The 23,323-nt window shown below is 39.6% G+C and overlaps 2 protein-coding genes across 2 annotated transcripts in view; one reads left to right on the top strand and one right to left on the bottom strand.

The window, feature by feature from the left end:
* Nucleotides 1-3,415, bottom strand: part of tbkbp1 (TBK1 binding protein 1) — a 66,347-nt gene extending 62,932 nt beyond the window's left edge. Inside the window, exon 1 of the mRNA XM_037981058.1 lies at nt 2,885-3,415. The gene's annotated coding sequence lies outside the window, so the exon portion shown is untranslated. The remainder of the gene's footprint in view (nt 1-2,884) is intronic.
* Nucleotides 3,416-12,698: 9,283 nt separating this feature from the next.
* On the top strand, nt 12,699-19,559 carry pdk2a (pyruvate dehydrogenase kinase 2a). Its single transcript, XM_017438646.3, has 11 exons — nt 12,699-12,948; nt 13,533-13,674; nt 14,159-14,230; nt 15,013-15,197; nt 16,238-16,327; nt 16,408-16,485; nt 16,656-16,732; nt 16,821-16,919; nt 17,637-17,747; nt 18,067-18,180; nt 18,489-19,559. The coding sequence occupies exons 1-11, from the start codon at nt 12,831-12,833 to the stop codon at nt 18,627-18,629; spliced, it is 1,227 nt and encodes a 408-aa protein (XP_017294135.1). The 5' UTR covers nt 12,699-12,830; the 3' UTR covers nt 18,630-19,559.
* Nucleotides 19,560-23,323: the final 3,764 nt, after the last annotated feature.

The following is a 23,323-nucleotide window of genomic DNA, read 5'->3' as shown; positions in this document are numbered from 1 at the left end:
ACAACAAAAAGCTCGGACAGAACAGGCTGTTCTGATCATGTTTAAAAACATCCAAAGCTTTATCTTCCTCCTGAACAATACAACTAAAATTAAAAACATCTCGTCCCAAAATGATGCAGAAAAACTGCTTCATCCTTTCATCACTTCTTGGCTCCACTGTAGTTGTGTGAATGCTGAGTCAGCTTTAAAATACTATTGTTTTCTTTTTATTATTATTATTATTATTCCTGTTTTTCATCTCATAGAAACCACCCCTGGACCATAGAAACCACCCCTGGACCATAGAAACCACTCCTGGACCATAGAAACCACCCCTGGACCATAGAAACCACCCCTGGACCATAGAAACCACCCCTGGACCAGCCGTTCTGTCTTCATGTCTGCAGTCCTCTCACCCTCCACCCAATCGAGGCAGATGGCTGCCCATCCTGAGCCTGGTTCTGGTTCTGGTTCTGCTGAACGTTTCTTCCTGCTAAAAGGAGGGTGTTCCTTTCCACTGTCACCAATGTGTTGCTTCCAATGAAGTGCTGCTAGTTTCCTTAAACTTTTACTAATTGGCATTTCCTAATGTATGTGGATGTTTTGTGTTATAAAAGGAATAAAATGACTCTAAGTGGATTTGTATCTGATTTATAAGGACTTGTTCTTTCAGTTGTTTCGTACCCTTGTCTTGAATTGGTGCTGTATAAATAAACTGAACTGAACTGGCATAAATCTCGCTGAAGAATGTTCACGACCAAAACAAACCGAGAGACCATTTCCTCTGGAGAATAAGGACAAACCCGCTCCGCAGTGCATCGTTTAAAAAAAAAACACTAATCAGCACATTAAAAAGTAGATTATACAACAGCTTCAAGCATCGAGGGGCTTACTGTGATCCAATTTAAACGTGTGGAAGGTAAAAAAAATAAAAAAGTATGATTAAAGAGGCAGAAAAACAGCAAAACAAGCGCAGGCCCAGCAGAGAGCGGAGTACGTCAGCACATCGGCTGTGTGATCGGTGATTAGCAGGTGAACGTATGAATCATGTTCTTAAATTAGCTCCTTTTGACAGGAACGAAAAAATCAAGGAATTTATTTGAATGAGGTGATAAAGACGAGCCTCTGCAGCCTGATGGGCTTTCTTAATGTTGCACGCTGACCTCTCTGAAAGGCCATGGCAGAGACGGAGACAGTGACGGACAGATGATCACACGGAGCTGATTATCGGGAGGATTAACGGATCGGATCAGGGATTTTAGTGAGAACAGTAGCAGAACGTACTCAGGGTTAAGTTGGTCCTAATTCATAGTTTATGCTCCATTTCCTCCTGCCTCTGTGGGGCCCGGGAGGAAAAACTCAGCTGCGTTTCAGCTTGACGTCACTGTTTGTTCTTTGATTTCGCATTTAAAAGCAGTTTAGGGGGCAAATTTAAAGCAATTTACAGCGTTTATTATTTAGAAACTCATACTGTAGATTGCACTTTTTTCTCCTTCTGTCTTTGAGGAAAGCTGAATTTGCAGAATTTAAAGATTAACAGAAACAAACTTTTGCTGCATCGTTTGCACGTCGCATCCAGATGCAAACGCCGTTTTTGTTGAGGCAAAGTGAAAATTTTGGATAGTATGAGAAATTGATAACACTGCAGCCTTGTTTCATCTGTATATTGTGCTGCTAAAACCATTTTATCCGATTCTGTCGCAGTTAAACTTCTTTATTTTTTTCAAACTGAAGGAAAAATAGTTTAAAAAATATCTGGTTTACTATAAGAGAGACCTTGAAGGCAGTAACTTCATTTTGAAGTGAACTTTCTGATCTTTCTTGTGCACAAGACAAAAACAATAAAAACGTTGAAACTGAAGATCTGACCTTTTTAAAACCTCACTTTAAACAGAATCACCACCTTGCAGACTCACAGCAACAAAACCTGTTTTTATTTTCAGCCGGGCTGCATTCAGAGGCCATATTTTCTCCTCCGTTCAGATCCAAAAACACACGAAGCAGAAAATATCAGCTGGTTGAGCCACAACTTTCCATCAGAGTCAGATATGAGCAGATATTCATGGTCCCCAGAGGATGAGCTATAGCTCAGGTTTTTACAAAAGGAGGCACAAAAAATATAGATTACTTAAAAACTAATGAACAGATTTTAATTACATTTTCAGGAAATGTTTAGGTTGTCACTAAAAATGTCGCTCCTATATCAAAACCTTCGGCTGCTCTGACTTTTGGTATTTGTAGCTTTCTTATTTTTCGAAATATTTAATATTATTTACAAATATCATCAGTATACCTCATCAGTAAAAACAGGAAACCCTAACCCTAACCCATATTCTGTGTAACGTTCCTGTAGTTCATCAGTTCATTTTGCCTCATTATTACAGTCCGATTAAACTCAGATCCTTGTATCGCCTCAGTATTTCTGTGTGAGCTCAATAGCCAGAAGAAACACGATTACAGAGACACACGAGCCCTTCAATTGTGAGCAGAAAGGTCGAGCTGTGTCTTCTGAATATTCAGCTGCGGACACCTCTTTATTGTCCTCAGACAGGGAGATAAGAGGATAACAGCGTGTTGACACATGAAACTTCCCAGACTGCCCCTGAAGAGGACACTGAAAAGTTGTGTGTCATATTTTCAGGGCTGTAATTCATCAGTGATCTCCTGTCTGACAGCTGAACTTGGAGCATCATCGCCTCGTCTCTCCGTGTGGTGCTGATGTTGCAGAGCGAGCAGAGACCTCACGGCTCAGACCCGAACACAAACAACCAGGATGCTGACAGCTCCCCTGGTTCTGGCCCGTTTCTGAACGAGGCTGCGCGCTCTGGACCCAAACATGGCTGAGATGCGCATCCGACAACACAATAATAAAAAAAATAAATAAAAGAAATTCTGATAAACTCACGCCCTCCGGCTGATGGATCCATTGCTTTGGGTTGTAGGAGGTGGAGGTTTAATAACCCCTCCGCCACACACACACACACACACCTCCAGGAAAGAAGGGGTAAAAAGGGGGGTGCGCCTGGTTTTAACGGTGAGCCCGGTCAGCTCCCCGGTCCGCTGGAAGCCTGCAGGTTCCGGTCCTGCTCCTGCTGGACTCCTGTGGCTCGGATCAGCACGCCTCCTGTGGATGCTGCTGAGCAGGACTGAACATCACCGCGCTGCTCCACTAATGTGGGCTGATGATGAGGGTGAGGATGAGGATGGGAATGGGGATGGGGATGGGGATGTCGCGGGAATTGGAGCCTGAGAACGAGAACAGCCCGCGTCACCCCGCATTTTTAACGCGGACACTCAGCATTTCGCGTAAATATCCTCCTGACACTTAAAGGAATCCATCCCTGAGCGTCCAGCTCCTAAATGAGCCTGAAACCGGAGCGGAACCTATTTATAGAGGCGCAGCTTCCATCTGAAGCCCCCAGCCTCCTTCACACCTTCTGCTTTCAGATCTGTGCAGGAAATCCGCCTTCAGTTGGCAAAGCATCACAATCCTTTTTTTCTTATTTATATTAATTTTCTTATTTCTTCCTCTCCCTCGTGTGTTTTCCAGCCGCAGCTCTTATAGAAAAATGTGGGTCAGTGCCCCACTTCATGTGATGCACATACTGCTGCCTTCTATGGGAGCTTCGACATGAAATATTTAATAAATGCGTTGGAAAAATGGATTGATTCCGAGCTGAGAGGAGAAAGAAATGAAATGTGTCTGCGAGACTTTTGTCATTTAATGTCACGAAATCAAACACTTTGCTGGGAGGGATTTAGAGTGATTTAGTTTTATTTTCTTCACTGACACCTTGATATGTTGGGCTCTTTTTAAATAGGATTTTTTTTCTGATATATATATATATATATATATATATCAAAAACTGACTTTGTATCTTAAATTTATGACTTAGTATCTCATATTTATGATGTAGCATCTAACAATTATGTCTTAGCATCTCAAAATTGACTTATTATCTCATATTTATGATGTAGCATCTCATCATTATGACTTAGCATCTCAAAATTGACTTATTATCTCATATTTATTACATAGCATCTCATGCTTATGCTTTAGCATCTCATAATTTTGAGATTAGTCTTAATTAGTCATAGTGAAGTTTAGTAACTTGGATATATCTCATTAGTGTTGTATCAGTAGTTAAGTTTGATTCTTGGGTATATGCAGAGGTTTATACTTCTGCTCTTTGGTGAATTAAACCAACTGTCACTTTGAAGTGTTATAAAAATCTCTTTCTGTGTGTCTTGAAACATCCCAGTGATGGGAAGACGGTAAACTGTGGCCACAGAGGGACACGTGTGATCAGCAGCCACACTCCGACAGGCTGTGACATTCAAGCCATGATGGATTGGAATAAAGTGGCCACAAATGTGCCAAGAAAACATTCCTCCCTTTCTTACAGCGTCAGATTGAGGTTGGACCGAAGGATGGCGCTGATGGCACCAGCAGGCTGGCCGAGCTACATTTGTTCAGTCTGCCCGGTTTACGGCTGCAGATTTCTCTTCATTGGTTCAAACTGGCTGCTTATTGTTTCGTTGCATTTGTGTTGGCAGCTTTTAATTGCTGAGGATGGTTACTGGAGCTGTTTCAGTTGCAGTTTGATATTAATATTCCCCTCAAACTGTGTGATTTCAGGAATGAAGACGAAGAATGTTCTGTGTTTACTGCCCCACGTCGTTTCCAGCATGTTTGATGAATATTAATTATGAGTTTTTATTTATTTGAGTCCTCTCACTCATCCAGTAAATGCAGCAGCAGAACAATCTGTGCATCCCCCTGAAACAAAGTTGGTTATATTAGAGATAAAATTATGATTTTGTCTTTAATTTAATTAACTTTAAATGTCAAATTGCCTGTAAATCTGAAATTATTTCAGATACCTGCAGCTCTCAGTGAATTTCCACATTTTAGAAGCATAGAAATGATAAAATGGTCCTCTTTTAGAAGGGTTCCTTTCTCATATTTGATATAAATAAAAAAAAGTAGGAGTCATTTTGACATTTTCTTTTGAGTTTACAAACAAATAAAAGCCAAAATCAGAGCAGATTCTTCCAGCTGAGGACATTTTTAACTCTAAACCCTGATTTTGTCTAGATTTATTTATTGTTTTAATGTAGAAATTAGCTAATCTCTGTTTTCTTGACTGGAACTCATCCAAAAACCTGACAGGCACAAAACTTTCTTTGCACTGGCTCCCAGTTTGTTTTAGAAATAATTTATTGTTCTTGTGTTCTTTTTAAGTCCGCAAACAGATAGATGGGTTTGGGCCTTCTCACCTTCCTGGACCTTTAATTCTGTGCAATCATAAAAAGTAGCAGGAGATAAATTTTGGAGCAACATCAGCGTCTCGCCAACACGAGTTTAAAACCTCTGCTTTACCGCCTGCCCTTTCAATCAAACGGAGCTTTTTCTGTTGCTGTGTTGTTTTACTGCTTTTAGTTGTATTTATTTCACAGTTCTCACTTGGGGTCAATATTTTTTAAATGTCCTCATAAATAAGTTTGACTTGACTCCAACAGGGGGCAGTGTTGCCCTCTCTAACTCTTCTCATGCCTTTGCTTTGCAGTCCCCAGCTGTGCAAAAGTCTTGAGTCATCTTCTGTTCAAAAGCTCTTCAGACTTCCTGAAGGTCTTTAAAAGTTTTCCACTCATTTTTAGTCGTTGTAGTTGAGTATTTTGTTGTTGTTTTGTTTGTTTATGCCTCTTAACTCTGATATTTGGATCATGCAGACATTAAAAACAGCTCCTTAACTCAAGAGATGAATCCATGTTGAATCAACACGAAACAGACAACTTATCGAAGGACCCATTTTAAATTAAATTTCTAGTTTTTTTCTTGTCACAAAGAGAAAAACGGTTCAATTTTCTTACTTTAATTTATCAAACATACCAATGCTGAGAGTATGTGTTGTGAACGACTCTCAGCTGCTACCACATCAAATTTTAGCTCAATATCTTCATTTTTATGTTTTCTAATAGTTGGCTTAGGCGGCCATCTTGATTTTGTTTGGCTTTAAAAGTTAATCAGTTGTAGACGTACAAACAATGATTATTTCCTGAAAGTTTCATTAAAATCCATCCTGTGGTTTATGAGACATTTTGCTAACAGACAGGCAGAGCTGGCGGTGATGATTCATGGCAAAGTTTCGCCGTTTCTGGAAGGCAGGAAGTGAAACGTTTAAAACGTTTAAAACGTTTAAAACGTTTAAAACGTTTAAAACTGAAAGCTTGTGAAACTTCACTGCTGTGATTATAATAACTGTGTGAAAGCTCCATTCAGACGCTTGATTAGAGGAATTTATTCATTAATGTGTAATCAGGTAGCTCTGTTATCATCCTTAGTTGTATGAATAGGAACTAAACTCAACATGAATGATGTATGATTACAGTAGTCAGAACATTTGGGGGAAAAATGCAACGAGGTTGATTAAATGTTTTTTCTCCTTACGTTAAAATATGCTGCTGCTAATGTGGATATGAATTTTAATCAGGGGGAATTTATTGTCAGAGGAAAACAATTATTTGCATTTAAATGCAAGTTCTTTGTGGAGTAAGTCGTCCTGCCCACAGCTCCCCCTGCTCTGCAGGAGAGGAAATTTCCACTGGGGGTTATTCTTGTCCCTTCAATGACCAAATGTTTCGGCTCGTGGGGAACAAGAGCCGACAGCCGACGGAAATGGAGTCTGATGGGGAGCGGAAAAGTACTGGTGGTGGCCTGAAAGTCCCCCTCCAGACAGAAACAACCTGAAGCTTCAGAACTAAACTGAATAAGACTGTAAATAAGTTTTATTATCCTACAGCAGTTCATAAACTGACTAAATAAAACCTTTGGACCTTTATTGATGCTGATCTGACATTTTTACAGTACCTGAGGCACACTCCTTGTGTTCAGCTGATAATGGTGCTCACATTTCCTCACGGCTCTGAAAATCAGCTTTTTCATCCCAAGTTTGATGAAAAACAAAGCATTTCATTAATTTTACTGTTAAATAAAAAATATTTGTAATGATCCAGTGGAAAACATGGCTCTGTACCAACATTTACGAGCTGTGTTGCTACCATCAAATTTAAAATTAGCTTTTTTTTTCTAAAAATAAATTGTGCAATTTCTTAGTTTTAACATTTTATTATGTTTACTATGTTCCAATGTAAATAAAATGCAGGTTTATAAGATTTGAAGATCATTGCATTGCTTTTTAAGTTGTACACAGGGTCCAAACTTTTTCACTTTTTCATTTTTTTAAAACTGCTGCAACTTTTATCCCTTTTGCCACATTAATGTGAACTCAATTTAAAGAAATTAAGGAATTCTTTAATAAAACATGAAATCAGGTAGAATAAATGAAAGCTTGAAAACACTCAAATCTGCAGGTTTTGCTCTTCTGCTCTCTATTTCCTGTAAAAAAAAAAACACAAATAAATCTTAAAGAGTAATAAATCTGCTGCTGAAGTTGACCTTTTCTTGGTTAACTGCTCCTACTGACACACCTTGCCTATAAATGACACTTTTTTCCCAGAAAGGCAGCAGATAATGCCATTCTGCAACAAACTGTCGGGAAAGAAAAGGACGTTTTGTTCAGCCGTGTTGTGTTCTTTGTTACGAAAGTTGAAAACTGATTTAAAGGAACAAAATATTAACAGGATGTTGCAGAAATGTAACATTTAAATAGAGGCTGTAGCAAACCAAAGAAGGGAGTAATTCAGATGGAAAAATCCAGGCTGGATCAAAGACATTCAGGGGTTATTTGGAGATTTTTTTAATACAATGTTATCACGCTGTAATAATTATTCATTTATGTTTCTTTTGTGTCATCAATAGCAGCACTGAGGTTTAAACCATCACTAAGACTACTGTAGCTTTTTGCAAGTTCATGTTGGGGTCCATTTATGTCCAAAATGTTTAATAAAGCAGTTCTGAAGCTATACAGTAACATGGAATGGAGAGTTATGAAAGGGTGTCAGTAATCCAGGACATGACAGTTTTTACAGACAGGATCATGATTGAGATCTCCAGTGTGGCTAATCTCTATCAATCAAATCAATCAAATTTTATTTGTATAGCACATTTCAGCAGCAAGGCATTTCAAGGTGCTTTACATAATTAACAAAACAAATTAAAAACAGCACGTGACAATGAATAAACAGTAAGAAAGAGAAAAACATCGAAGACATCAAAACCCCGCACTCTAACCCTAATTTAGCCATAAGCAACTCTAAACAGGTGGGTTTTAAGTTGAGATTTAAAGGCACCCAGTGTTTCAGCTGTTTTACAGTTTTCTGGAAGTTTGTTCCAAATTTGTGGTGCATAGAAACTGAAAGCTGCTTCTCCTCGTTTTGTTCTGGTTCTGGGAGGAAGAGGAACAGAGAGCCTGAACTCCTTCGAGGGAACAACAAGGCACTGGTTCAGATATGTGGACGATACTTGGGTCAACATCCAAGCTAAGGAAGTAGAAACGTTCACCAGACACATCAACTGTGTTTACAGAACATCAGGTTCACAACAACAAGCTGCCTTCTCTGGTGCTCATGGAAGGAGAGGAAAGCCTCAACACTGAGGTCTACAGGAAACCGACACACACAGATCAGAACCTTCTGTTGGACTCTCACCAAACTCTCTGTCATCAGAACTCCACAGCATCAGGCTGAACACGTCCCCACGAAGACAGAAGGGAAGGAAAAGGAACAGAGCAGTGCTCCAAACATGTGGATATCCTGACTGGGCTTTTGTCACGTCAGCAAGGAAATCTAAAGTCACTGAACAGAACAAAGAAAAGAACAAATGCACAAACATGGTCATCCATTATGTTACTGGAGTATCTGAGAAACTCCAAACAACCAGGTCCAGTTCAAACCCAACAGGACTCTCAGACAGAGGCTGGTCCATCCTGAGGACACAAACTGAGCGATGTGGTGTCTGCAGTCCAGACCTCCATGCTGGAGAAACCAAACAGCTTCTCCACAGACGCATGGCTCAACACAGGACAAGATTCAGAAAACAGATGGTCTGAAAGGGGGGTGAAGGAAGCTATTTACGTCAAACGATAGAAAGCAACTTTAAACAGAGGAGGAGGTCTCAGATTTCAGCTTTCTAAGACCTAGAATGGAGCATTAACATCCAATCAACACCTACATTCATGTGACCAGAGTGGCCCATCTGTGAGTCAGACTAACAAAGACCCTAACAAGGCTCTAGTGTGAGGAGACAGAGTTAATCTGCATGTGAATCCATCTTACAGAACATCTCAGCTTTAAAAGCTTGAACTCCACTCTCTGCTTTCTGATCTGAGAAGCTCCTCGGATGAGAAGCAAAATGTCTTCAGCTGCAGAGCAGAAGTCCAGTTTTTTTTGTTTTTAACTCTTTTGTGATTTTGAACAGGTGCATGGACAAATGTCCGTATGACTGAGACTGAGAACATGTTCGTAAAGATGGTTAAAGTTGGACCTTTTCAGCAGTGATCTACACGTCTTCAACGCTGGAAGACTTTGTTGCCACAGGTTCTTGTTGGGTGTAGTTCTGCTCACACCAAAAGGTTGATATTGTTCCACATTAACTGGTTCTTGAACAAAATGGGTTCCAGAACCCCAGAGCATTAAATTACTTTTCCCCTCATAATGTTTTTACCATGATGATGTTTTCAAATGTTAAACCAAAAATGTCCAGGCGCTCATTTTCCCACCACTTTTCTTGAGGATCTGAAGGCTTTTCCTTTATTTTAACAGGTCAAAATCTTCTACTTGCATCCAAGCATCTTAATTAACTGTATGGCTCATCTGGAAACATAAAAAAACTGTCCTATTTATCCAGGTAAGTTTTGGGAACATGCTCAGAGAGCTTGTGTGAGCCTGCAAACATCAGGGCCTGCAGCTTGTAACTTGATGCTGGTACTAAAGTTGCTTATTCATTATGACAATCATTCTGGTGCTGCTCGAACTGTCGATGACTCACGAGGGGAAAAACAAGAAATGCATAAAGATTATAGTGTTTAGCAATGGAAACTAAACAATATTGTGCCTTAAACATGCAAAGAGGTTACAAAGTAGTTTACAGAAAACAGTATGTGCAGTTTGGAGTGGCTGAGTCAGAACTTCTTCACACAACCAAGTCATCCAGGAGGTTTTGTTTTCTTGTTTACTGTTTCCTGTCTGTTTACTTCTCTTGGTAGGTAAATCTTTTGACGGATGATGGTAAAAATATTGATTATAAATGTATATTTGTCAACACTATAGACCCAGATGTTTCTGTTGCACTCAGGGATCCTAACAACAAATATAGAGTGTGAAAGTCTGGGTAGAAAGTTAACAAAAACCTCTGGGGTACAAAGTGGCAAAAGGACAAAATAACCAGAAAGAAGAAGCATTTAAACCACAAACATCTGGAGGTTTTATCTCATGAGGGTCAATCAAAGGTCTCTGCTGAGGCCCTGTCTTGGCATGTCTTCATTGGCTTCCTGTCAGTTTTAGGTTGGATTTTAAAATGTTATGATTAATTTTAAATGTGGAGGCTGCAGTAATTAATCTTGAGACTGCAGGTTTAAGCCCAGGTTGTGTCAGGAAGGGCATCCAGGGTGAAACATTTGCCAAATCTTTCGTGTGAGTTCACTCTCTGTGACGACCTCTGCAGAAGGGAGCAGCCGAAAGAAAAACTATTAACTTTTAAAGTTTGAAACGCCCTTTCCTTATTATTGTTTTTATTTGATTGCATGATTTACTTTGTTGTCCCATTATCAGGTTTGACTGTAGAGCACTTTAATCAACCTCAGTTGTTTTAAATGTGACAAATGTGTCTTATCAATTAGAAATGTATTCAGTAAAGTTTGAAATATCTTTGATGAGACAATAATTATTAGAGCCTGAGCTGGTTTGAGCAACAGCTGCTGAACATCCTTGTGACTCATGAAAACAGTCTGACGTGTAGCTGCTTGTTGTGATCGTATTCAGCAGGGGTCAGGTTACTATTTCCTGGAAACTGGTAAACACAGAAATGATTTCTTGTGGTGCAGATTTGACACATTGCATTGCAGTATAGCTTTCTATTTTTATTGCTTTCCGATCAGCAGCTAAAAATGTGAAGTGATGTTTTTATTTCTAGGGAAGACAAACTGGCTTTATATAAAAACAATCCCAGGAGTGCTGACACAGTTGACTCTTATATAAGAAGAGTGTTGATCGGTACAACGTGTTCTCTGCTGAAGGTATTTCTATTCAAAACCATGAGATTTCAGAGGATCATTCAGAGACAGGAAACTTCTGTCTGAGATGAAGAAATACGACATTCAGTTTGTGTCCTTTTCTGCTACAGTTTGAACAAGATGCTTTAGTTTTGCTTAAAAGAAATATTTGTGCAGTCAGTCACGACAACTTTGAAGGAAGTATTTCTTGTTTAATAAAAGAAAAACAACTTATATCCAAAGATGGTACAGTGATCCGAAGGGAACAAATAAAATATGATTTAGGAAACAAGCTTTTGGTGCTTTTTATGACCACCATACCTGTAAAATAGATTGGAGAAAGTCTTCATTTGGATGAAATTCATAATTTGCATCCCTAAAAGGCAACATTTTCTAATATTGAACCTTTAATAAAATACCTTTTGTTTGATGTTGTAAAATAATTTAAGCGCTGGCTCAGGGAGTCAGGTGTAAGTAGCAGATATGCACCGTTAAGTACCATCTATGTACCTTGTACTTACATAGTACATACCAAGTATGTACCTAGTATTTACCAGGTAAGAACAAGGTACCTACCTGATAAGTACCCGGTATGTACCAGGTAATTTTCCCGTATTAACCAGGGAAGTACCCAGTATGTACCTAAGATGTACCAGTTAAGTATGAGGTACGTACCCAATATGTACCTGGTAATTTCCCAGTATGTACCCAGTATTAACCAGTTAAGTACCCAATATGTACAAGGTTCGTACCAAGTAAGTACCCGATATATATTTAAGATGTACCAGGTAAGTATGAGGTATGTATCATGTTGTATTATGTACTGCTACTGTAATTAATCAATAATGAATTACTGCAGCCAAAGTTACATCTTATAATTTCTCAAAATCTTGGATCGTTTTATAAGTACTGTGGACATCTAATATCAACTCCACATCTGTTTAAAACAGCAGATTTTACTGTTTAAGTTAAACTTGTTTTCATCTAAAAACGCCAGTATATTGACTTTATCCCATCCTTTTTACTTTTTTATGCATCTAAAATGTGTACATTTCCTGCCACAAGTTGAAAAGGTAATTGATGCAAAATATTGTTTACATCTAAAAGTGCCGTTTCCCTGCTTTCAAAACTTGTTCCCGAGTCCCCCTCCCCACAGAAATTTCTAGTAAGGACAGTAGCACACAATGATTTCGCGGAATGAAGGGCGCCTGCCAAACCGCACCAGACCCTCCGCAGATAGCACGTTACGTAACGTTATCTGTTGCTTCTGGAGGCGTTTCCTTTCTGGAAGTTCCAAATGTAACTAACTAACCCCGCCTCCTCTTAACTCTGATTGGTCAATCTTTTGTGTAAATAAAACCCCTCTCCTGCTATTGGCTGAATGGCTGTATTTTCCGCACGTGACTCCTCCTGTGAAGAATCGTTGTTGAGAGGTCAAACGAAAATAACCCCGCCTCCTCTTTGCTCTCATTGGTCAGTATGTGGAGTAAATAAAATTCCTTTCTTCCTATTGGCTGAAGCGTTGTACTTTTCTGCACGAGCCCACCACTGTTGTGAATCGTTCTCTGAGAAGGCAGGCTCGTTGGGTTAGCTCGGTGTTAGCTTAGCATCAGATGCTGTTGACACAGAAAAACACAGAAAGGAGGCGCTGAAACTTTCAAGCAGCTAAAAAAAAAAAAAATGAAGTTCGTTCGGTTTATTATGAAAAACGCCGCTTTGGCCAATGCGCCGAAACACATTGAACATTTCTCTAAATTTTCTCCGTCGCCGCTTTCCATAAAGCAGTTTCTGGATTTCGGTGAGTAAATAAAGCTTGAGTTGGACAGTTTCACCTAAATCTGATCTTAATGCAGCTAAAGTTTGCAATTAATGGTCATATTGTGGCTCATATTTGTAAAATTAAGCATGAAAGTCTGCACATCTGCTCTTAATGCATGTGCATGTAGTTCACAGACTGGTGCAAGTGTTGCATCAGATCTGCTGAAGCTCAGGCTGCAATATTTCAAGACAAAAATAACTATTGATCAAAATAAAACTTATCACAAAAAACACATAAATGCATCAAATATCGATGGACACGGATGTCTGCATGAAAAAATGTCATTTACAGGGCAAAATGCACGGAAATAATACATATTTGTTTGTTTTTGCTAGCAATTTCTTATTGCAGAGCTTGAAAAAAGTTGATTATTTTGAATAAATCTGCCTCTGATTCGTGCATTTTATTAATTTAATTATAAGAAAGCAAAGATAGGCTTAGAATTTTAATTATGAAGGTGATAAAGCACAGTTTTCAGTAGCACAGAAGTAAACAAAAATGTAATATTTGTGTATTTTAAAAAAGCTGCAGTTGTATTTTTTGTTTTCTTTGTGTTAATTCAGGCTCCATAAACGCCTGCGAGAAGACGTCCTTTGTTTTTCTGAGGCAGGAACTCCCTGTAAGACTCTCAAACATCATGAAGGAAATCAACCTCCTGCCTGACAAAGTGCTCCTGACCCCTTCTGTGCAGATGGTGCAGAGATGGTGAGCCCGACTGGAATCTAGGACGACACCTATCGATTATTATGATCCAGGTTATCTCATGTCTCAGCCGCAGCTTTTTATTGAACTGTAAAGTCCTCCTAAAATAAAAAAGAGCAGTAAAATCAGCTTTATTGTGCCACTCTGTTTAACCCTGCTTGTTTGCAGGTTTTTATTACAGCCACAGCTGTTGTTTGCTTCCAGCCGGGGCAGTTTATCCACCCTCATAACTTACATAAGGCTCTGAATCAAAACAATACCCTTTGACCAAGTTGTACTTGCTCCAAGTGAGCGGAGGCTGTGAGGCGTGGCTGCAGACTCTGAACTTTACCCCAGTTTCCTCGTCACAGGCCCACGTGATGTGTGTTTTTCTCAGTGGTCTGCGTTTGCCTCCTTTGTGAACTTTCATTTTCTGCTGAGGCGCTCGTTTTTTTCCCCTTCTGTGTTTCACATCGCACGTCCTTGTGTTTGTCTCTGATGTTTTCAGGTACAGTCAGAGTTTGATGGAGATCCTCGACTTTTTAGACAAAAATCCAGACGACCACAAAGTGCTTTCAGAGTAAGTTTTAGGTCTGAGTATGATCCAAGCTGCACAAAAAGGCCTGTTTTTTACACCCAGTGCATCTACTTTAGTGACATTTAACAAGAACTCCTGACAGCTGGATGAAATCAAACATAAAAAAGGTTTACTCCAGTTGTTTACCAAATGTAGCTCTGTAATGCGGGTACGCACTCAATGTAAACAAAGCCACATTTGTCAAAAAACCACGAGGAAGCTTGAGTGTTTTTTTAGGCAAACAAACTCACTGGTTGTCGACATCCGGTCACAAATTTTCTTGCAAATCTTTAATTTAGGGACATGTTAACCATCAATGTGAGGGAAAAAAAAAAACTGTGCAGATTTTGTTTCTTACTGAAAAGACTTTGCAATGAGTACCTTTTTAAATATATGTTTTTGTTTGTTTGTTTGTTTGGTCCCGAGTCATGTTTATATCTTTGGGAATTAAAAAGCAAACTGTGCTGCTAAGAACCCTTAATGCAGAACTTCCTGCATGTCAGGTTCTATTACAAACAGCTTATATCTGAGTCAAACTGCATGAAATTAACCCAATAAGAGACCTCAGTTTTCTTTCCAAACTAGACATGATTGTATTTTTACTAAATGATGAAGAACCATCGTTATGCCAGTATTGTAACATGGCTTTGTCAGTGAAACGTATTTAAATTTTCTGTTGTTTTTTTCATATTCAGTTTCTTGTTTTAAATAAGCTATTTGCTGCCGTGGCGTTAAATCAAACCTTCCACTGACAGCTGGGTGGCTTCATTTTTTTTCCTCTCCAGGTTTGTCGACACCTTGGTCACCATCAGAAACCGACACAACGACGTCGTGCCCACCATGGCGCAGGGCATCATCGAATACAAAGAGACCTTCCCCCAGGACACGGTCACCAATCAGAACATCCAGTACTTCCTGGACCGGTTCTACATGAGCCGCATCTCCATCCGAATGCTCATCAACCAACACAGTGAGTCCGCAGGATCATTTCTTGTTTAGTTTAGTTACTGTAGTTTGTTGTATACTTTTATTTTAGTACATTTCTGAAGCAGTTTCTTTCCCATGGTGTCAGACTTTAATCTGTGTTTATAATTATATTGATGATAAAACACGACATGCTGCTCTCCCCTGTGAGAAACTCTTTAAAGTTAAAAGTGTTGGATCGATGTTGGTGATACCCTGAGTTTACTGGGTTTCAGATCAACCTGACCATTTGATATAATTTATTCTGTAAAGAGCACCATTTTTAATGTTGCTTCTTTGAAGGAAAACAAATAAAACAAGCGTCTAAAAGTATTATTATCTGTAACTTGTTGCACCAATTTTCATTTATCTCCCAGATTATTGGGTGGATATGACAGCAAGGAGATAAATCTGCTTCTTATCTCAGTAAAAACAGCAGATATCCAGTTCAGTCCGCTCATCTGATCAAAACAACAGATTAAAAAAAGAAAACAGAGTCATTAAGGTGTCGTATACTTCAGCTTTTGCTTTCTTATCAAAGCAAATAATCTCTGTCTTTAGTTTATATGCAGAGGGACTTTTTCACGCCGCCTTCAGGTCGGAGTAAAAACCTGCGAGAACTGGTGCTGAAGGACGTCGAAGAGGGGAAAAATGTAGTGATTTGAAAAGAACCCTGTTGATCCGGTTCGATCTTGTTCTGTCCAGAGTTCTGTTTGTTTTAGGGAGCTTGAATCACCCGGCGTGTGAAACTGCTGATGCAGACAAAATCGCTGCTCCAGAGTTTCCAAACGGCTGTTGCGTGAACCTTTATGACTTATATAATGAACCTTTTCCACACACGAGCGAGCTGTTTTTGTCCCACATTTAATAACTTTTGTTATTTTTCCAAAACAAGTGTAGGACTCATCATTTGTGAGATTCTAAAGTCTTTTTTTAGGTTATTCTTTAGTTGAACGTCTTTAAATAATCATTCAGGATGCAGGAGGAAAACCAGTGCAGGCACAAAATGCATGCTGCTTTAAGATTTATCCTTTTGACTTCCTGCAGCTCTTGTTTTTGACGGCACGACAAACCCGGTCCACCCGAACACCATCGGAAGCATCGACTCTCAGTGCGAAGTGGGAGACGTAGTCCAGGGTCAGTGTGCGCTCTGAAAACTTATTTAAGCGTTTTTTTTGGTTTGCAAATTAAATTTAGCCTCATCTTTATCTTCTCAGATGCCTACCAAAGTGCCAAGATGTTGTGTGAACAGTACTACCTACGCTCCCCCGATCTGGTCCTACAGGAAATGAACCGTAAGTTGTTTTTTTATTTAATCCTCTGAGGTTTAAAGATAAAATCAGGGCTTTCGCAGCCCAGCCTGTTCACTTGGGTCAAACCAGTTGAACAGAAGAGCTGATTGTTAAGTGGTTGGGTTATTAAAGTCTTAAATAAAGTGGTTTAATGAACCGTTTTGTTTTTGCAGACAAGAAGAAGAATCATCCGATCACCATCGTGTATGTTCCCTCTCACCTTTACCACATGCTGTTTGAGCTCTTCAAGGTAAGAGAGTCCACCTTCAGCTTTCAGACAAGTGTCAAAAACCTTTAACAAACAAACTGAATTTAAGTTTTGCTGTTTTATTTTGTAGAACGCTATGAGAGCGACCATTGAGACCCACGATAGCAGCAACAACCTGCCACCCATTAAAGTCCTGGTGTCCCTGGGCGGCGAGGACATGTCGATCAAGGTGAGGCGCAGGGTTCAAAGTTCAGCGGCTGATTAAAGTTAACGAGTTCAGGGGGGGGTTCTGATAAGTACAGACAGTTTACAGGAATAAGCACAGGCCTTAAAGTCACAGAGGAACTCTGAATCAAAGGGCTTATACCGATCATTCAGATCCAGAAATCACCAGCGTGAATGCTGAGCACTGAATGTCTGAAATTAGCTTAAAAAGATGAAACTTAGATGCTAAAGCTAAAAAAAGCAGAAAACTAGCTGAAAGCCAAAAGAAGAAAAGTACTAACTAAAACTCAAAGACCACTAAAAGCTAAAAGAATACAAAATAAACCAAAAATAGCCAAATGGAGCTAAGTTAAAAGTAGCAGAACTGTAGCTAAATGTAGTTCCATCTTTAAAGAATGGGAACCTCAAAAATATTTAATCAGTTTTGTGATAAATAAATGAAATTCCAGCTTCAGTATTTGGTCTTTTCTCCGTCCTTGTTATATAACACGTCTGTTCTGGTTTCTCCCTCCCGGCTGTGTTGAAACTCAGACTCGGGTCACCTGAACCAGAGTTTATCACTTTACTCGCCTGATAAATTTAAATAAACAGCGTTATTGATTGGAACTTGGGTTTTTGTGCAGGTTTTAAATCCTTATTTGAAGCTTTAGCCTTGCCTAAATGCAGACGCTGATCCTTGTGACACCAACTCTTCTTCTCTGGTTTTTCCCTCCGTCTGCAGGTGAGCGACAGAGGCGGTGGCGTCCCGTTTCGTAAGATCGAGAAGCTTTTCAGCTACATGTACTCCACAGCTCCAGCTCCTCAGATAGGAGACCACTCCAGGACACCGCTGGTACGGGACATTGACCTCTCTGGATGTTTGTTACGTCATCATTTTGATCAGTCATCAGATGTATTTGGAAATACTTGGAATTGTTTTTATTTATTTTAATTTCTAATCTTTTTCCCCACCTTTGTTTTTACTGAGAGCGCTCTCTGTACAGCCTCCAAAACCCCTTTGAGCCCTTTATTCAGACTCTCTGCTGTTTCAGGATTATTTGCCACCTCAGAAGTGACTGACCTAAAGTAAACGATCAAACTTGACAAAGTCTGCAGTGAGTTTCAGTCGATTTTTGTTTAAATTCCTGATCTTCCTTTTTTTTTCTCTGCAGGCTGGTTTCGGCTACGGCCTTCCCATCTCTCGTCTCTACGCCAAATACTTCCAGGGCGACCTGCAGCTGTACTCCATGGAGGCCTTCGGCACCGACGCCGTCATCTACCTGAAGGTGAGCTGAAACCATGACAGCAGTTTTGAAACTGTTGCAGCTAAGAGAGGCAGAACACGAGCTGAAAGCTAAAAGTAGCAGGACTTTAGCTAAAGGCAGCATAAAAAGACAATACTTTGAAGCAGATGTCAAAGAGAAAATGTTTTTGAAGGAATTGAAGAGATCTAAATGTCTTTGCATGGGAAAATATTTATATTAAAGTTAAATATTTTGCAAAGTATAAAAGTTACAAAAACCAAAAGTCCCAGCAGCCATCTCCTGAATGAGCTGAACGTTAGCAGTAAGTTTGTTTGTTTCTGTCCCTGCAGGCTCTGTCCACGGACTCCATCGAAAGGCTACCGGTCTACAACAAAACCGCTCTGAAGAACTACAAAATGAGCCACGAGGCCGACGACTGGTGCGTTCCCAGTAAAGAACCGCTGGATCTGCGGAACTTCAAGACGGCTTAGTGAGAATCTCTGCAGGCCCCAACGCCGAAACAAACACGGAGCCTCCAGAATCTGTCCTTTTATTCCCACAATGTCTTCTGCAGCCACCGACCAGAGCAGCTTTCAGCCTGTTACCTTATAGCTTTTAGTTTTTAATAGCAAAATAATCAACAGGAAGCTTGGATGAAGCAGCCCGACTGCTCAGCGTTAACGGGGAGTGGGTGGAGTCATGCAGGTGGGGGGAGACGGAGGAGGCAGCACCCAGCATGTTACGGGTGTTTAAAAGAAATAAATACATGAGTGGACTCCTGGCATGGAAAGAGGAAGTTGTTCAGCAGTTTTGAGGTGTTTCCTGAACAGGAGACCCTGTTGTAGCAGCAAACCCACCCAAAGGAAAGTGTTGTTGGACTACTTGAACTATGAAATCGAATATTTGCACCTCGTTCAATTTGACGGTACTGTAAGACTGTTTTGGTTTGAAGCTTCGAACAAAATTTGCAACTTTTGTTTGTTTTGCATGGATATTTGTGCATTTCCTTAATATTTCTGAGTTTCCAAACACAAAAACTGATGTCAGTTTTCTGGACCAGGCTGAATGCAATCCTCCCTTTTTTTGTGCATTTATGTGTTTAGAAAAAAACCATGGACTGTATTGTTGGACCTGCAGCTCCACGTGGACCCGAGTTTTCAGTCCGATCTCAACGAGCGGCTGAGTTTAGGTGTTGTTAAGCCTGAGTGGGGGCTTCGTGGTCCAGTAAGGCCAGTTTCAGAATTATTATTTTATGCTGTGCCAAACGAGAACGCTCTGGGTCCAGATGTGTTCAGAAGAAACAGTTTTTCTTTATCTACATCACACAGATAGTCAAAAGTTATTTTTATAGCTACACTTTTTTTTCTGACTGAAAATATTGTAAATACTGTAAATAAAAAGAGAACTACGTGGAAACAAAGGGTTTTATTTGTGTTGTTTATTTTTGCCTCATGCTTGGGAAAGATATCAGCTGATCGTTTCTTTGCTGCAGTCGATTAACGGAGCAGAAATCTTAAAGCTGGCGACGAGATCATGTTTAGACTGAAAAAAAACTGAACTTCCTGCGTTTTGGGCCAAGAATCTTCTAAGTGCAGGAGTTTCACTTCGCTTGTCGGGACAGTTTCCATCAAACGACGGGGCGGACCTCCTGGGTTTCCTGCTGTCTCTGGCTCAGAGCCCAGTGAGACAGAGGTTAGAGACTGAACAGCCGAAGGCTAACGGCCTGAAACGGCTCTAATAATAGCCGAACCGTCTTGGTTTCTGCTGCCAAATGTTTTCAGCTCGTAAAAAGAAAGAGAGAAGCAGCCAACAGTTTCAGATCAGTTGTTGAGAAAACTACACTTAAACTGGGGGGTTGCGTGGAGTTGTTATGAGCAGTCAGTGTCTTACCTGCAGTAGAGGAACTTTAACAGCCACAGAAACTGTTCAAAAGTTAATTTTTGCCATTTAAATCAACTCAGACTCACCAAGGAATGAGGAAACTGACGCTTTACACCAAAACAATGTTGATTTTACTGAAACCACATCAAATTTGATCTCATTATCTGTCAAATTACCTCAGGTATGGAGGCATTTTTGTGTTCCCAACTCTAATGATGAGTTTTATTCTGTTTTAAGAAGCAAATATTTTAAGTCAGATGTTAGCGTGTTAGCTAACGGTGAACGGCTGAACCAAAACAAACCACTAACCTCCCCTCCATCCGCCTCTGTGTGTCCTGACAGAAAAACTCTGTCTGTCTCTTAGTAGTAGCTGAGAGTCATCCCCATCACATAATTCAACTGCTAACAGGTTTTTCAGTATTACATGAGACTGCACAAAACATCATTTATGAAAAGTGGAGGGCGATATGCATTCCTTCAAGGAGTTTTTGTCAACGTTAAAGTTGCAGCATTTAGTTTTTGTGTGTTTTCCAGCTCTGATGAAGACTTCAGTTTGTGTTTGCAGTGAGGAAACTGGTCCAAGTGTGTGTGTGTGTGTTGGCCCTGGGTCGGGGTAAACAGCCAGGGATCGTATTCAGATCAGCTGATGTTAGACCCGTTCAAACCTGACCCTGGCTGAGCTTCACCTGACCCCGGCCTCGGGACCTTTCATTCAAAAAAAAAAGTCAGAAGGAGGGCAGAGGCCAAAGAGAACGTGCCAAGTCACACGTAACGGCTCAAACTTATTTTAGGTGCAATGATCTCCTTCCTGCGTTCAGAAATACTTGGATTCAAAGTTCAGACCAGATCCTATTAACTCTTTTAATTATATCAGACTAAACAGGGATTACCTCCATTTAAACCCTGAAAGTGCTGCCATAGAATAAATATTAAATTACTGGTCAAATATTGGAAAATAAGGCCAACACTTGGATTTAAGTACACAAATTAATCATTTATTAGCTGCTTGTTAACAAACTCATAGTTTGAACAATAATCTATTTTCTGACTATTTATAAGAAAACATTAAGAGTTTGTTGATTACAAACTCCAGATTAATGTTTTATTAGTAATAGAAAATGATAATTAAAAATAATTAATTATAGGTATTTAATTGTGACCAAAAACATTACCATGCTGTTAATATGGATGTCAAATATCAAGTGTTTCTGGTCAGTTTGCTGTAAATTAAAGTACATTTTATTGTACGTATATGCTTAAAATTTTCATTTCAAGGCTTTTTTGCCTGTGTGTGTATGTGTTAGCAAAATATGTCATGAATAACTGGACAGATTTGAACAAAACTCTCATCATCTACAGCTGATTAACGTTTGGAGCCAGCTCAATTAAAGATGGCCGCCACAGCTTACTGATATTAACCAACAGAAAAACGGTTATAAGTTGTTGAGGTAGACTTTGGTGTGGTAGTAGCTGAGAGTCATCAACACTCTGAACACAATATTTCATTTTATTTTCAAGGTTTGAGCGAAGTGACTCCAGCTCTGTCTGCTCTCTGTCCTCTGAGGAACGCCGGGCCTTTCACTCTGACTTAACAGCGTTCAGGCTCTGCGCTGACGTCACGTGGCTCCTGGTTTCCCTCCCGGGTTTGATCCGGGTCCAACAAACCAACAGCAGCTGATCTAAACACCACCGCCAAGCTGAGCTGTTTACCCAAACCCGAGCCAGCAGACCTACGTCTGCCGAGGAGTGGAAAGAATCCAGATTCCCTCCTCCTTATCACACAAAAGGCCCTGATTAACGTCCCGTAGCAACAGGGACGGCGGCCAAAGGACAGCGTGTCCAACAACACACGGGTGTGTTGATGTGTGCAGGGATCCGGACCTCATGCATGTTTATGTGCAGATATGGTTGGAGTTCAGTCATAGGTGGAACATGAAACCAGGAGTTTGGTGCCTGGAAAACCTGAAGTTCAAAATAAAATAATTACCTTTAATGAACAAGAGAAACTTCATTTTCTGCAGTGTGAACTCATTTTAGCTTCAACAACCCAAATTTGTGGAAGCTAAAAGTTCAAATTACCAAACTAGATGCTAAAATAAGCAGTAGCTAAAGACAAAAAGAGAAGAAATATGTTAAATCAGATTTTGCAGGGAACAATGACCTTTTTTGCCTTCTTTTAGTTTATAGCCATAATCTGTTAAGTTTAGCTTTTAGCTACCATTTGCTGCTTTTTGCAAGCATTTAGCTACTTTTAGCTCTTAGCTAGCCTCTTGATATGTTTACTTTAGTTTGCCTTTTAGCTTTTAGCTGTTTTGCTGTATTTCCCAGTTCTTTATCATCGTATTAAATTTACTCCTGAGTTTAGGATACTTTTTTATTTTGTACACGTCTAAAACTAACGGAGCATCAAAGCCGAATGTTTAGATTTTACTCTGAAAACTTTTAGATTTAACATCAGAAGATAAACAGGAGAAAGGAGACCTGTTTTTTTTTTTTTTTAGGTTTTACTTCCAGGAAGTTCCATCTAGATTTGTTACGCAACTTTTAGGAAAGCGCTGTTTATAAGAAAACACATTTTTATTGTGAGCCAAAACTCAAAGCAGAATAAAGGAGGTGAAAGTTCATGTTTTGCTGGAGATCTTTGCTTTAATGGAACTGCATCAGTCTTGTGTTTTCTGCCAGGTTTAAACTTAAACCTCGTTTTGTTGTTTGTTTAGGAAGAATTCCTTCCTTTGGCCTACTTCCTATCCGGTGAAATACATGTCCAGGGATGGACTTTATTTAGTCTTGATAAATGTCTTGTTTGTTGTTTACAAATTCAGCAAAAACAACACGGTAGTCAGGTGTACTGATCAAACTGTTCACTTGAAGATGACAAAGACAAGTCTAATTTCTTCTTTTATAGGATGAAAATACTTGTAAATAAAGCTGAAATGTTGTCATTATTCCTGTCAAATCCAAATGTTTTTAGTGTATAAGAAAGCATAAATAAAGAAATTGGCCTTTTTTTCATTAGTTTTAGAGCAGATTGCCTTTTCTGTTTGTATAAAGTGAAAATATATTTCTTCACCAGTAAAACAATACGATTCAAACCAAACAGACTTTAACATTAACCTTTGAATTATGGCAACAGTTTCCACTTTAGGAACATCAACAAGTTTAGGATCAACAACAAGTTGAACGTAAAACACAGACTGGAAAGGTGAAAGGTCAAATAATGATTGTGTGTTTATATGAGACGATAAACAACCTCAGTGTGATCCTGCAGCTGATGCGATGACGTCATCATGTCTCCATCACATCA

The sequence above is a fragment of the Kryptolebias marmoratus genome, linkage group LG17 (assembly GCF_001649575.2).
Source record: "Kryptolebias marmoratus isolate JLee-2015 linkage group LG17, ASM164957v2, whole genome shotgun sequence".
Taxonomy (NCBI): domain Eukaryota; kingdom Metazoa; phylum Chordata; class Actinopteri; order Cyprinodontiformes; family Rivulidae; genus Kryptolebias; species Kryptolebias marmoratus.
The sequence above is the reverse complement of the archived record's forward strand: the minus strand, read 5'-3'. Positions and strand labels throughout refer to the sequence as shown.

Coding starts and splice junctions, on each gene's coding strand:
- pdk2a (XM_017438646.3), top strand. CDS start 12,831: ATGAAGTTCGTTCGGTTTATTATGAAAAACGCCGCTTTGGCCAATGCG. Junction 12,949..13,532: donor AAAGCAGTTTCTGGATTTCG/GTGAGTAAATAA, acceptor GTGTTAATTCAG/GCTCCATAAACGCCTGCGAG. Junction 13,675..14,158: donor GTGCAGATGGTGCAGAGATG/GTGAGCCCGACT, acceptor TGATGTTTTCAG/GTACAGTCAGAGTTTGATGG.